The sequence below is a fragment of the Cervus elaphus genome, chromosome 11 (genome assembly GCF_910594005.1).
Source record: "Cervus elaphus chromosome 11, mCerEla1.1, whole genome shotgun sequence".
NCBI classification, from domain to species: domain Eukaryota; kingdom Metazoa; phylum Chordata; class Mammalia; order Artiodactyla; family Cervidae; genus Cervus; species Cervus elaphus.
In genome coordinates, this window is record NC_057825.1 from 8377251 (window position 1) to 8392244 (window position 14994).

At 53.0% G+C, this 14994-nt stretch overlaps 1 protein-coding gene across 3 annotated transcripts in view; it reads left to right on the forward strand.

Annotated features, from left to right (window-relative positions):
- Window positions 1-14618, forward strand: part of ENG (endoglin) — a 31915-nt gene extending 17297 nt beyond the window's left edge. The window contains exons 3-15 of one of the 3 annotated variants that reach the window (XM_043916790.1): window positions 2019-2159; window positions 5326-5488; window positions 6401-6563; window positions 6858-6987; window positions 7439-7613; window positions 7855-7997; window positions 9772-9909; window positions 10136-10174; window positions 10772-10888; window positions 11220-11471; window positions 12518-12590; window positions 13599-13700; window positions 13836-14618. In XM_043916790.1, the coding sequence (XP_043772725.1) occupies window positions 2019-2159; window positions 5326-5488; window positions 6401-6563; window positions 6858-6987; window positions 7439-7613; window positions 7855-7997; window positions 9772-9909; window positions 10136-10174; window positions 10772-10888; window positions 11220-11471; window positions 12518-12590; window positions 13599-13700; window positions 13836-13960 (1761 nt within the window). In that variant the 3' untranslated portion in view covers window positions 13961-14618. Of the gene's footprint in view, window positions 1-2018; window positions 2160-5325; window positions 5489-6400; window positions 6564-6857; window positions 6988-7438; window positions 7614-7854; window positions 7998-9771; window positions 9910-10135; window positions 10175-10771; window positions 10889-11219; window positions 11472-12517; window positions 12591-13598; window positions 13727-13835 lie in introns of those variants that run through there. The other 2 variants (XM_043916791.1, XM_043916792.1) reach the window with 2 other exon arrangements.
- Window positions 14619-14994: the final 376 nt, after the last annotated feature.

Consider the following 14994-nt stretch of genomic DNA (forward strand, 5'->3'; position numbering starts at 1 on the left):
TTTAAAATTGATGACAGAAGATATTTCAAACCCCCAAAGTTATAAACCCATTAGAAAATAGAAATTAATTTAAAAAAGTGAACTTACACAAACATAAATTCAAGATATATCAGTCTACTATAAACTAGCATAAAAGTAATCATTCAAAAATAAGCAACCTAATAGCTCACTAAAATGAAAAAGAAGTATGAAACATTGAAAATTAAATATTATTTGCTTTTATTTTGTTTCAAAGAGCAAACTTACAAAGTGTGATCACCGTGTCATTATTAGGTAGTGGAAATATTTCTGGGCAGATTTTTCCAGCTGAAACACTCTGGCTGTCTGACATCAGTTGGGGAAATGGCCAGGAGATAATTAGAAGTTAAATCTAAAAACTTTCCACTGATGTCTTCATCTTGAAATATCCTTCTCCTTTTTGATAAGTTTGAGGAGATTTGGGGGGGTGGGTCAGCTTTTTGTCTCTTTGGAGAGATTGCCAGCTTTTGTGAACAGCTGGAGTTTGTGTTTCAATCAAATGTTTCCATCCCTCTTTGTCCTTATAAGTCCAACGCACGGCTTCTGAGGCCTGCACCTGTCTCAGTTTCAGGAGTCACCTGTTCACGCTCCATTGGTTCAGAGAGTCTTTGAACACAGCGGGGGTTCTTCTTTCTTTCTTTCTGGCTGTGCTGGGTCTTCACTGCGGCGTGCAGGCTTCTTCTTGTTGCCGTGCGTGGGCTTGTCTAGTTGTGGCTAGTGGGCTTAGTTGCCCCAAAGCATGTGGGGCCTCAGTTTCCCCAACAAGGGATCGAACCCATGTCCTCTGCATTGGAAGGTGGATTCTTAACCACTGGACCACCAGGGAAGGACCAAAGAAGTCTATTTTTTCAGTAGAAACTTTGCCTTGTGGATTGCTGTGTTCTTTTTCTTTCTGGGAATAAAGAGGTACAAAAACCATGATGGGGCAGGATAGTAGTCGAGAGCAGAGGCCTGCCTAGGTCTAGATCTTAGTTCTATACTTACATGCTGTGTGGTCATGGACACATGACTTCACCTATCTGTGCCCTGTTTCTTCATCTGTAAATGAAAATAACAATGGTACCTACCTCTTAGGGTTGTCGTGAGATTAAATGAGTCAATGTGTAAAGCACTTAGAACAGTTCAAGCACTTAGGAAGCACTATATAAATGTTAGGTATTTGTTGTTATTGTTGTTGTTATGAAAGCATTCTAAATACCTATACCATGATCAATTAAATTTTTTAATGCAGTCAGTAACTCTCGACACTGAAATGATTTCAACTTCACATTTCTTATAAAATATCAAAATAATGGTATTACCCGACAAAACATGAGTATTTAGTACGTCAAAATAGTAAGGCAAATAGGAATACTGCAATTGGGGAGCAGAGTTTGATGCCTCAACACTGCTGCATTGGGACAGAGAAAAGGCACATAGTATGCTCTAAAGTCAAACAGGCTGGTTCACAGCAGGTGTTTAACGGATTGATAAACCTCAACTGACTACTGAATAAAGTTTAGGCTCACTGCATTTATTTGTTTTAAAATATTTATTTATTTGGCTGCACCAGGTCTTAGTTGTACCATATGAACTCTTAGTTTCGGCATGTGGGATAGAGTGCCCTGACCAGGGATTGAACCCGGGCTTCCTGCATTGGAGGCATGGAGTCTTAGCCACTAGATCACCAGGGAAGTCCCAGGCATTTTATTTTAAATATAGCAGTGTGTACATGTCAATTTCAAACTCCCAATGTATCCCTTCCTCTGATCATTAAAAAAAAAAGTTTCCTTGGATTTGCTGAGACTCATCTTTCATTCGTTTAGCAAATATTTTCTGGGTACCTGCCTGAGGGTCAGGCACTGTGCTGGGCTCTGGAAGACAGGAGTGGACAAGCTGGGCAGGGAGAATGAAATGGAAGCTGACAGTAAATGAGTCAACGCTGCTGACCTGGGTGGCACACACCGCTGGTGCAGCCTGACTGATTTGTATATGTGTCTCTCCCCTTGCCCCCATCCCAGGACATATCAGAGCTGAAGCTGACTCTCCAGACATCCAAGCAAGGTGGCATCCGGCCCCGAGAGGTGCTGCTGATCCTCAGCGTGAACAAATCCATCTTCCTGAAATTGCAGGCACCAGGAATCCCACTCCAGCTGGCCTACGTGAGTGTGTTACCTCCAACCGCAGCCTCAGGCACGGGCTTTGGGAGGCCTCTGCTGTCTACCTCCAGAGAAGGCAACGGCAACCCACTCCAGTCCTCTTGCCTGGAAAATCCCATGGACAGAGGAGCCTGGTGGGCTGTAGTCCATGGGGTCACGAAGAGTCGGACATAACTGAGCGACTTCACTTTCACTTTTCACTTTCATGCATTGGAGAAAGAAATGGCAACCACTCCGGTGTTCTTGCCTGGAGAATCCCAGGGACAGCGGAGCCTGGTGGGCTGCCGTCTATGGGGTCACACAGAGTCGGACACGACTGAAGCGACTTAGCAGCAGCTGTCCACCTCTGTGGGCCAGGGTCCCTTGCTTCTCTTTTTCATTCTGACATTACTCACCAGGGCCCTTCCTGGTGAACCCCTTGGTTCTCTCCCTGCCAGAGAGAACACAAAGGACAACAGAACCTGGGGAAGAGCCCAAACCTGGAGGTGGGAATCAAACTCGGGAGGTGATGTGTGTGCGTGCGTATATGCTCAGTCACTTAGTTGTGTCCAACTCTTCGCGACCCCATGAACTATAGCCAGCCAGGCTCCTTTGTCCATGGAATTTTCCAGGCAAGAATGCTGTAGTGGGTTGCCATTTCCTCCTCCAGGGCACCTTCCTGACTCAGGGATCAAACCTGCGTCTCCTGCACTGGCACGCAGATTCCTTACCACTGAGCTACCTGGGAAGCCCTCAGGTTGATGTGCAGATTGGCCAACTCCAACCCTCTCTCATAGCCTCAGTTTTCCTATCTGTCCAGTGGGAGAACTGGACTCACTGATACTCCTCCATAAAATAACCTTGTCACTGTCTTTGAAAAAGTTTACAAGATGTAAATGTGAAAATAGTCAAGTACAGACCAAAAAAAGGCCAGAAAGAAACCTAACAATGTGTTAACAGTAGTTCTGGCTGGGGAGAGGGATGAGGAGCAGAGATCTGCTTTGTTCTTTTCACTGTATTGAATTTGCAAGATTTGCTATAATTTACATGGCCTAAATTGGAGAAAAATTATTTTAAAAAAAATTCAAATTTTAAATGTCAGACACATCCACCAGAGAGAGAGAAGGTCCACTGGCTGGGACCACAGCCAGGGGTTTCAGGGCTGGAGGGAGGTAGGGTGGGCCGGGTGCACTGCCTCCTCCACGTTTAGGGCCCTGGGAGGTGGCCCCCCACCAGATGTAAGCAGCTGTTGTTTACAGCCAGAAAAAGCAGAGGGGAGAGAGCCGGAGCTCGGGGGAGAGCAAAGAAAACAAGTGGGAGCAAGACACAGAAAAAAAATTGGAAACGGAAAGAGGGCCGGCCTGTTGTGGGAGGAACAGACGACTCTGAAAGACTTAAGAGTTCACGGAGCAGGAGAGGAGGAAGGGACCTGAAGACAGGCCCCCCGTCCCGGGCTGCCTGGGATGCGGGCCTAGACAGCGAGAGAAGCTGAGGGGGTGCGCGACTGGCGGCAGGAAGCGCAGAGTCAGGCGGAGCGGGCCGGCATGGAAGCCCCCCAGCCCCACGGGAGGGACGGGGCAGGCCGAACGCAGCCAACCGGGAGGACGCAGCGGGACCCACCCCACGGCTCCCAGTGCGGGCAAGCCAGGCCCGGCCACGGCTCCTCTTCCCCACCTCCCGTTTTCCCCCCTTCCCATTCCCCGACCCTCTGGCGGCCCAGCCCCGGGCTCTAGGCCCGGCGGGGCTCTGGCTGACGCAGGGCACATGAAAAGCGCCCGCCCGCCCGCCGGGCCGGAAGGTCGCAGCGGCCGCCGGCTCCGGCCTCGGCCACGCCTTCCTCCCCGGGGCTAAGAATACACGGGCCCGGGAGAGGGGGCGGATGGACCGCCGGAGCCGCGCGCGACCTCGGCCCGCAGCTTCCGGAGCTGGCCCCAAGTAGCCGGAGCCTGGACGCCTCTGGAGAGACCGAGTCTCACCGGGGGAGGGCGCAGGACTCTGTACCAGACACAGCGCCAAGAGCTTGACAAACGCCCTTTAATCCCTATTACATTCCCATTTTACAGAGCTGACCCTGAGGGTCAGATGGTAAAAGTCCTCCCCCTCCCCACCCAACCCAACTCTCCAGCTCTAGACGGCTGTCCAAGCCCTTCCATGGGGTGGGGGTGGGCACTGGATTCCTCACCCAGGTCCTCATCACTTTGCCCCCTTGTTAAAGTCCTACTCCATTCCAAGTGGACCATTCTCTGATGTCTTGCCTATTTCCACTGTCAGGCAGTCCCCCTTAGTATCTAGCCTGAAGCTCGCATGCTGCTGCTGCTTCAGCATAATGCCTCTGGCTTTAGAGATGGATGGAAGAGGAACTCTGAGTCCATGGCCCCAGCAGCTTCCTATGAATCCTTTGACTTCTACCCCAGGAAGTCTTTCCTATTTCCTTCTTTAGCCCACCACAGTCTCTGCTGAGGCATGGGCAGTGGAGGCAATGAGGTGCTAGAGCCACCCAGATTCTCATCTCTGTTCTTTCAAGGGACCTGTCTTGCTCCTTTTGTTTCTTATAGAATAATATCCTCTGTCTTCTGTTGTTTCAAATGACTTGAGGCATGACTGGTTTCTGGATGGTTAGATCTCCCAGAGCAGGGACCAATCGTTTGTCTTTCATTCACTCATTTATTCATCCATGTCTTCTATCTTCCCTTCTCCATTTCCATGTGCGGGGAGCACCTGCCGTGTGCCATGTCAGGATCTTTATTGCTGGTCTCAAGACCCAGCACACAGTCAGACAAATATTTCTTAGTGCCTACTGTGTGTCAAGCCCCATGCAGGGGTGGCCAAGCCAGCCACTGTCCCTCACAAGAGTGTCGGGGAAACCAACATGAGCCTCATGATAAGTGGGGACTGAATGAGGATGCTTATGGAGGAGTGGGAGGGTGACGTTTGAACAGGTGGATGAACATGGATGTGTGTCCACCCAGCCCCCCAGGTGTGGAAAGGAGATGGGGCAGATCTGGCTCTGAGGGGCCCTAGTTAGGGGCCTGTGGGCTGACTTCGGCTCCACCAGCCTCAGCCTCCTCAGCCCTGGCCTTCTCTGCTCAGCCAACTAGCTGCCTCCCCCAGTTATCTCCTGACCTCTGGCATGGGACAGAAGGCATTCAGGCTCAGGGAAAGCGTCCTGAGCTGCCACGTGTCTCCCCAGGACCCCAAACTGGTCATTCCCGAGGCCCTAGATGCCAATACCACACAGCTGCCATCCTTCACCACCAAGGACCAGCTCCTCAACTGGGCGACTACAAAGGGTCCCATCGCCTCTGCTGCTGAGCTGAACGACCCAGAAACCATCCTCCTTCGTCTGGACCAAGGTCTGCCTCCCCAACAGCCTCTCTGGGTTCAGGACTCCACTCTGGAGGAATCTGAATTCCTCTGTCTCATTCCTCGGATGTGGACACTAAGGCACCAAGATGGGATGTGATCTGCCCAGGGTCACTTAGGACAGTGGTTACCCTGTGATCAAATGTTAGATTGAACTCTGTGAAACTGCTACCATTTGTCAGTCTCTTGACCTACAAAAATAGCACTTTCATATTATTTATTATGTCCCTAGTATGTGCCAAGCCCTATGCCAGGCATCTGGGGACCCTGTGGGGACAAACCCAGATCCTACCCTCCTGGAGCTGGCACTGTGGTAGGAAGATGATAATAGACAGGTATACAAATTCTATAATTTCAGGTCACGGTAAATACTGTAAGAAAGATAAAAGGGGGAAGATGTACAGGCAGTTGCTGGGTTGCATCTCTAACATACACCATGGTTTTATACCTTAAATAAAATGTGTGTTGACAGATGAGGAAACAGAGGCCAGGGACTTGCCCTGGGTCACTCTGCTGTAAGAGGATTTGAACCCGGGTCCTCCCAAGCCCCCACTCTTTGCTGCTCCATCGTGCCTGCGTCTGTGTTAAGTCGCTTCTGTTGTGTCTGATTCTTTGTGACCCCATGGAGTGTACCCCCACCAGGCTCCTCTGTCCATGGGATTCTCCAGGCAAGAATACTGGAGTGGATTGCTATTTCCTTCTCCAGGGGGATCTTCCAGACCCAGGGATCGAACCCCTGTCTCTTAGGTCTCCTGCATTGGCTGGAGAGTTCTTTTTTTTTTACCACCAGCGCCATCTGGAAGCCATCCTGCCTGCCCCACCATTACTGTGGGAGAGGGTGGGCCTGTGTGTTAGATGCTAGGCTGCTCCAGGAGGAGACAGAGGTGCGCTTATCTCCGCAGCCTCGAGCTCACCGCTCTGCATTCTGGAACCCCAGAAGGCCATGGGCCACACGCTCGAATGGAGCCGGAAAGCCTACGCCCCGGTTCGGGGCTGCCGCTTGGAAGGTGTGGCTGGCCACAAGGAGGCGCACATCCTGAGGATCCTACCGGGCCCAGAGGCCTGGTAAGGGAGCCAGCCCGGCCAGCCCCAGCCCCCTATAAAGCCCCGCTTCTGTCCCAGCCTTAGCCCCGCCCCGGCCTGGTTAGAGAACTGTCACCCCCGCCTATATCTGGGCCCCGCCCATTTCCACGCTGACAGACCCAGGACCAACCAGGTTAGGAGCGCAGGGGCTGCTCACCCGACCCCAGATTTTGTTCTGGCCCCGCAATTCCTGGTCAAGCTCCCCCGCCCCGCCCCGCCCCACACCCCGCACTACGCCCTCGCTGATGCGGGGGGGATCCGTCTCCCCCTCCCCAGGCCCCGGACAGTGACCGTGAAGTTGGAGCTGAACTGTGCTTGGAGAGATACTGACGCCGCCGTGCTCATCCTTCAGGGTCCACCCTACGTGTCCTGGTTAATCGACGCCAACCATAACATGCAGATCTGGGTGAGTCTTGCTTTGAGACCCACACAGCCCCGTTCAGGTCTTCCCAAGGCTCCTCAAAGAAAAAACCCAAACTTCCTGCACCATCACCCCAGCACTGAGCCTTTATATACGATGATCCTTCTGCTCTCTGTGCTCTACCTATCCTTCCTTCAGACCTTCACCTAGATGACACCTCCTCCAGGAGGCCTTCCATGATCCCTTAGAGAGGCCCCCTAACCCCGCCCACTGCATCAGGGAAGTTTCCTGGAGAGGTGAACTCCAAGCTGAGTTGAAAGACAGATAGGAACCAGTAGATGAGGGGAGGTGGTCCAGGCAGGGGAAACAGCAGGAGCAAAAGAGAGCCTGACTGAGGCCTGGCAAACCCTGGCCAGCCTGCAGGCACATCTTGCCAGGCTGTGTGGCCCCTGACTGTGTCTGTAGCTCCTTGCTCTACCTCTCTCCCTGTCATTAGACCACTGGTGAATACTCCTTGAAGATCTTTCCAGATAGGATCAACCCTGGTTTCCAACTCCCAAACACAACCCAAGGCCTGCTGGGGGAGGCCCGGAGGCTCAACGCCAGTGTAGTAGCATCCTTCGTGGAGCTCCCTCTGACCAGTGATGTCTCTCTGAAGACCCACAGCTGTGGTAAGCACCTGACTCCCTTTCCTTGCCCCCCTCACTCCCTTCCCTGGCCCTCTCCTGGGATCTGTTGCTACGCCCAGCTGCTGTGTGAACTGGGAAAGTTGCAGCAGCTGGTGGGAGCCCCATATTCCTCATGTGCATCTCAGGAATGCTGAGAGTACCTAGCTAGAGAGGTGCTTAGCACCTCAGAGCACAGTGAGCTCCACAGTGACTGTCTGCGGGGGCCCCCTCTGCTATCCTGCAGGCAGTGGGCTGCAGCCCTCACCCACACCGCTGGAGATCACCACTGCCAATAAGGGCTGCAACCAGGAGCTACTTCTGACCCTGATCCAGCCCAAGTGCTCCAGTGATGGCATGACTCTGGTACTCAAGAAGGATCTCATCTCGGTAAGGGAGCTCCTGGCCTCCAGTCCAGCTGACACGGGTCCTTCCTTTGTCCTAATCCAGGCAGGAGGACCAATCACATTCCTCTACAAGCCTTAGTTTTTCCACCTGTAGAATGGGCTTGATAATGGTTCCTACCAGGTGGTGAGGATTACAGGAGGTCTGACGACCTCACCTGGTGTGGAGCAATGTGTTAGGTGCTCAGTCGTGTTTGAATCTTTGTGATCCCATGGACTGTAACCCGCCAGGCTCCTCTGTCCATGGAATTCTCCAGGTAAGAATTCTGGAGTGGGTAGCCATTCCCTTCTCCAGGAGATCTTCCTGACCTGCATTGCAAGCAGATTCTTCACCCTCTGAACCACTAGGAAAGCCCAAGTTCATATGTACTTAATAATATCACTTTAAAAACACATTTGATCCCATCATATTGAGATGCCATAATTAGCTCCTCCTCCCTCCTTAGACATTTGGGTGTTTTCAATTCTGTAATATTATAAATATGCAGGAAGTGTCATTGTGCATGAAATTCTTCTTTAAATAGAATTGTTTTCTTAAGATAGGTTTCTACATCAGTGAGATTGCTGGGTCAAAAATGAGGGAACATTCTGGAAATTTTGATACATGTTGCCAACTCGCTTTCCAAAAGATGATTCCAATTTTCACTGCTGATTAATGAGAACATTTTGACTCTCTCTCCAAATTATTGTTTTTTTTGTCTAAAAAACTTTGCTGATGTGGGGGTGGAACCTTGTCTTCCATTCTTGTTTGAGTTTCTACTTCGTTGATCATTAAGTAGTGAGTGTGGACTTGATACTGTGTAACTGATAATAATCAAAGTCTCTGTATTTTTTTTGGTATTTAAAAAAAAATTTTTTTTTCAATTGGAGGATAATTGCTTTACAGCATTGTTTTGATTCCTGCCATACAACAACATGAATCAGCCATAAGTATACATATGTTCCCTCCCTCTTGAGCCTCCCTCCTTTGGTATTTTTCTTGATTATTTCTATAAGCTTTTTACATGAAGAAAGACATTTGTGGCCCTTTGTCTATCATTCTTATTGAAATAATCTCTCCTGGTTTGTTATCGTTCTTTAAATTTTCGCCAGAGTGTTTCTTAATTTTGGGGATGTTTGAAAACATTGGGCCATCCTAGCTGGCCATCTTCTCCTTTGTGATTTTTTCTAGTCTTTCTGAGGCAGGAAATCTCTCTGCCAGAGTCTTGATGAGTCATGCATGTTCTCAGGGATTTTAGAATGACATTTTACTCTATGTCCATGTGGAAGTGTTTTGGGGTGTGTGGTATCAGGGCCAAGATGAAGTTCCATCTGTCTGCAGCCCATCTCCTGCTTCTTACCTGCCTCTACTTGGCCCGGCAGATGTCTGGGAGGTGGAGGAGGTGGTGCAGGGATCAGTAATGGCTGGCATTACTGCCATCCAGTCCCAAGGGGCCTGGATGCCATACACTGTCATCCATTGATCTTTGGAAAAAACCAAACCCACACAATTTCTCTGAATGCATTTGTCTAGAATATGCTCATGATGTCACAGATATTATTGCTAGATACAGAAGTGTGTCAAGTTCAGGAAAAGTAGTAACTCTTAAACGGTGTAGGATGATGAGACCTAACAATAATGGGGATGGGAGCAGAGGCGTGGCTGTGATTCGAGACCCCTGGGTCTCGAATCCTTAGTGCTGGGGTGTGATGGACAAGCCCTGGGGAGCCCTGTGCCTCCTGACAGTGCCTCCCCCACACCCCCCACAACCCTGGCCCAGACTCTGCTATGTACCATCACAAGCCTGACCTTCTGGGACTCCAGCTGCCAAGCCGAGGAAACAGAAGACGAGTTTGTCTTGAGCAGCGGCTACTCCAGCTGTGGCATGGAAGTGGTGGAAAATGTGGTCAGTAACGAGGTAAGACCTGAGGTGGGAAAAAGGGATGGTGCCCCTTCCAGGCACCTCCTGGATCTTCCAGGCAGAGAGGCTTTGGGGAGAGTGGGTGTGGTGCTCAGTAGAAAGACAAGAAAAGCTTCGCCATTGGTTGACTCAGTTTCCCCATCCAAAAAAATGGGTGGCTTGGGTGGGATACCCTCTGGGCTTCTCTCGGGCTCTGACCAGCTCTTTGGCTCTCTTCCTGCAGGTGGTCATCAGACTTCTGTCAAGCTCATCACCGCAGCGGGTGAGATGGACGGTCAACGTGCTAACCCATGTGGTCCAGGGGGAGCAGGCCTCAGGAGACTCAAACCCTGATCCTGGGAAGCCAATGTGTCTCCAGTGTGCCCTAGTCTCCCCTTCTGTGCAGTGGGGGCAGTACTGTTCAGGGTCATGTTCTCAGCCTCTCAGGTCAGAGGGTTCAAGCACGAATTGGCTGTGTGGCCTTGGGCAAATCACAGAAGCTCTCTGGGCCCAAAGGTCCTGTTAATAGGAGTTATAAGAAAGGAACCTGCTATGGGATGACCCATCACCAAGAGGAGACATGGAAAGCACATGGGTCAGTTTTGTGCAGAGCAAGTTCTTTTTCTGGCTCTGCGGCTTGTGGGATCTTAGTTCCCCGAATGAGATCAGACAACAGGCCTTCAGCAGTGAAAGCACAGAATCCTAACCATTGGATCACCAGGGAATTCCTGAGAGCAAGTTCTTGATAAATATCAGTTGTGGTGGGGAAGGTGAGGAAGAGGGTCAGGCAACAACTCTGGACCATGACTCCTGCTCCCACCCCTTAGCTTTCTCACTGGGTGCCTCCCAGACCCACCAAGCCTCCCTCCCATCCCCACAGAGAAAGGTGCAGTGCATCATCATGGACAACCTCTCCCTCCAGCTGGGCCTCTACCTCAGCCCGCACTTCCTCCAAGCCTCCAACACCATCGAGCTGGGCCAGCAGGGCTTTGTGCAGGTACTGGACTTAACTGCTCAGGCCTGCTGCCCCTTGGGATTTTTCAGAGCTTTTCTTTCTTCCCAGTGGATCTTGACGTCCCAGGGGGAGGAGGGGGTCACCCTGGTGCAGGGTTGTGGGGTGGGGGTAGTGAGCGAGGAGGCAGAGCTCAAACAGTGGTTGGAATGTCACCTCCTCCTCCTTTGCTCCAGGCAGGCCAGTAACTGTCCTTCCACCATCAAAGTTCCCGAGCAGGAATTCTAGAATGAATCTAGCTTATTTCGGGAGAACAGGTAAGGTGGAGAGTTACGAGTAACTGACTGGGCCTCGGCCCCCTTACCTATTCGTGCAGGTGAGCGTGTCCCCATCCACCCCTGAGCTCAAGATCCAGCTGGAGAGCTGCCAACTGAACCTGGGGCCCGACATGGAAATCGTGGAACTCATTCAGGGCCAGGAAGCCAAGAGCAGCTGCGTGAGCCTGCTGTCCCCGAGCCCTAGTGGTGACATACGCTTCAGCTTCCTCCTCCGCGGCTACATGGTGCCCATGCCCACGACTGGCATCCTCAGCTGCTCTGTGACCATGCATCCCGGGATTCGGTCCCTGGTGAGTGGGAGCCGGGCCCAGCCCAGCTTCAGGGGTGGCTTCTGGGTCTGGACTTTCCAGGAAGGGATGTGATAGACCAGGAGGATGTGGGACCAGTGGACAAAAGACAGCCACAGGCAGACACGTGGCCTCTGGGTACCAAGGGCACTCTTTCTGCCACCCAACACCTTTGGATGGCTGTGGTATGTCTTGGGACATTGGTCGGATATGCAGCTGCAACCACTATCCATCTGTCCATCCATCTATCCATCCATTATTTCACCCATCTATCTGTCTTCCCACCATCCCATTCAGTCATCATTTATCAGTTGATGCTTCTCACCATCCCACCCAGTCATTCATCCAGAGTCCTTCCACCAGCCCAGTCATCCATCCAACCTTCTACAATCGCACCCAGCTATCATCCATCAATCCATCCACCCAGGAATCCATCCACCCACCCATCTTATCCATATAGTATGATCACCATGGTAATCTCAACAAACAGTAGGCCTCAGGGAAGAGGGTTAGTACAAAGGACACAAAATTCTGATTTTCTGCACTTACTTGTCACAACACTTCACCATCCAGTGTATACCAGTTCTTAAACACTGGGCCCTGGACACACACACACACACACACACTCACACACACACAGTCATCCCCAAGCCCTGGCACACAAAAGGGTCTGCAGGATGAGAAGCTTCTCTAGTTGTATGAAGCTGGAGAAGCCTCTGGGACCACTCCTGAGTGGGCTCTCCCTGGGCCACGGTGAGCCCGGGCTTCTGGGCATTCACAAGGATAATGGTTGCGGTGCTCCCATAATCCTCATGGGAGTTGGGAACCTTTCAGGAACTCACAGGAAACACACCAGGAGCAGCCAAGAATTGTCTGGCTGCCACCCTTCCACAGCACAGATCTGCCAGCATTTGCCCAGAGGCCCCCAGCCAGAAGGTGGTGCAGATGGGGCTCAGAGTCAAGGCCCCAGGGTGGGCTGTGGCAGGCCAGGGTCACAGAGACAGGGAGGAAGCCTAGAGCTGCCTCTCAAAGGCTGTGCCACACCCCAGGCTCTCTTCCTCCTCCAGGAAGTCCAAAAGACTGTCTCTATGCGCCTAAACATCGTCAGTGCCGGCCTGCCTGGTGAGTTCTAAGTCTCCCCTGGGTTCCAGGAACTGAAGTCAGAGTGGGGCACAATGGGTGCTCAGAGGACCCCAGAGAGCAGGGGCCACAGCTAGAGTCTTCCTTATGGAGAGCGTTTGCTTGTGACCACCCCATGGGACCACATCCCAGGCCTTCGGCTCTTCTTGATCCCCAGGGTGGCCGGCTGACCTTGCTGGGGGATGGAGCCTCCTGGAATCGGGACTGGACAGGACTTGGAGGCAGCGCTGGCCTCTCCTTCCATAAGACCCCTAGTGTGGAGGATGCCCCTCAGCCCAGCTCCCCCCAGCCTGTCTTAGTTCCCCCCCTGGGCCCAGGTCCCCCCTGGGCAGAAGAGTCCCTGACACTGAATGCAGGTGGGAGAAGCATCGGCCCCTTGGCCATCCCACCTGGGCCTGGATGGAGGCCCTACGCCCAGCCTACAATCAAGAGGGCAGGTTAATGACCCCACTGCGGGGATGGAAATTCAGAGGGCTACGGGCAGGGTGCCTGGCCCATAGTCAGACAAGCATCAGGAGTGCAGAAAGAGTGAAGCTTGGGAAAACCCAAGAAGAGAGCTGAAGGGCCCTCAGGGGTGCTCTGGATTCTACTTTGGTAGCGGGCTCAGAGAGGGGTAGGGACTGACCTAAGGTCACATAGCGGGACTCTGGACTCTCAGGCCCCACTCATACTTTGCTCAGATTATACCATCCAGCCTCCCTAAAAATGTATCTCTACCAGCCTCAGGAGGCAGAGGCATGGCCCCAAAGGCCTGGCTGGGCCCTTTTGGGGGGATGCTCTTAGCAACACAGCTTCATGCCACGTGTGGGTGTGATGAGCCCATTGGCTAGATGAGGAAATGGGTTCAGAGAAGTCAGGGTCAGTGGCTGAGCTGAGACTGGCACCAAAACCTGCGCTCCTGGCCGGCAGAACAGGGCGGGGAGTGGGGATGGGAGGTGCAGGGAGAAGATGGCAGTGCTGATCGCAGCCATCCTGTCCTTGGTGGTGCAGACAAAGGCCTCGTCCTGCCTGCCGTGCTGGGCATCACCTTTGGCGCCTTCCTCATCGGGGCCCTGCTCACCGCCGCGCTCTGGTACATCTACTCGCACACGCGTGAGTATCCCAGGCCCCCACAGTGAGTGCTCAGGTCCCCTCCATCACCACCTGGGGGAGCCCCGGGAGCCCCGCGCAGTCTCTGGGGCAGTGGGGAGCCCTGGCCGGGGCCCTGACCTCCACCCCTGCCCCCAGGTCACCCCGGCAAGCGGGAGCCCGTGGTGGCGGTGGCTGCCCCGGCCTCCTCGGAGAGCAGTAGCACCAACCACAGCATCGGGAGCACCCAGAGCACCCCCTGCTCCACCAGCAGCATGGCGTAGTGCCCAGCCAGCCCCCGCCCAGCAGGAGAGACTGAGCAGCCACCAGCTGGGAACCACTGGCCGTGGACTTATCCCGGGACCCCAGCCCCTCCACTTGACCAAGGATGAACCCTGCCCTCTGCACCCGCCCCTGCTGCCTCGCTCCCAGAGGCCTGCCACCAGTGGGAGCACCAGCTCGGAACGCCTTGGGGTCCCCCCACCCCACCCCAACGAACTTTCAAACCCAGAGGGCCTGGGGTGCAGCTGCCCAGGACCGCAGGGTGAGAGTCCACTGCCCTGGATGTCCACATTGCTGTAAACACCCAAGAAAGTCCCTGTCATTGTAACCTGGATCCAGCACTCGGTGACCTGGGCTGGGCAGAAGGTGAGAACTCCAGGACTCAGTCCAGCCCACCCAGGCTGATGGCACCTCCTCTGTGGAGACCAAGCCAGCACAGAGCCACCTGCACCTGCTGCCAGCGCCTCCGCGTCGGAACCGGCACGACTCTGGCGGGGAGACAGAAGCCGAGGGGTGCCCAGCCTGGGAGTGGCGTGGGGGAGCCTCGCTCCTCCCTGCAGCTGTCACACAGAGACACCGCCCCACGCCCACCCCCCAGGCAGTCTGTCCTGGGTCCTCCCCTGTATACTTATCACCAATAAATCAGACCATGAAACCAGAGCTGGGCTGGGCTGGAAGGGGAGGGGCACCTACACCAGGGAGAGGGCTGACTGTTCTGGGTTCAAATCCCACTTCTGGGCTGTGTGACTGTGGACAGGTCTTGCGGCTTCTTTACACCAGCCACCGTTCTCTTATCTGTGAAATGGGTGTCAGAATTTGTGATCACAAGGTCCCTGTGCTTACTGTGTGGTCAAGGGACATCAATTCATCCTTTTCATTTCACAGACAGGCCGCCTGAGGCTCAGAGGGAAGGAGGGAGAGACTTGTCCAGTCCACACAACCTGGTCTCCTACGCAGGCCAGTTCTTAGACCAGCCATAGTCCTCATCCCCCTATTGTCTGCTGAGAGAGCTAGAGGTCAAGTCAGTCAAATGTTT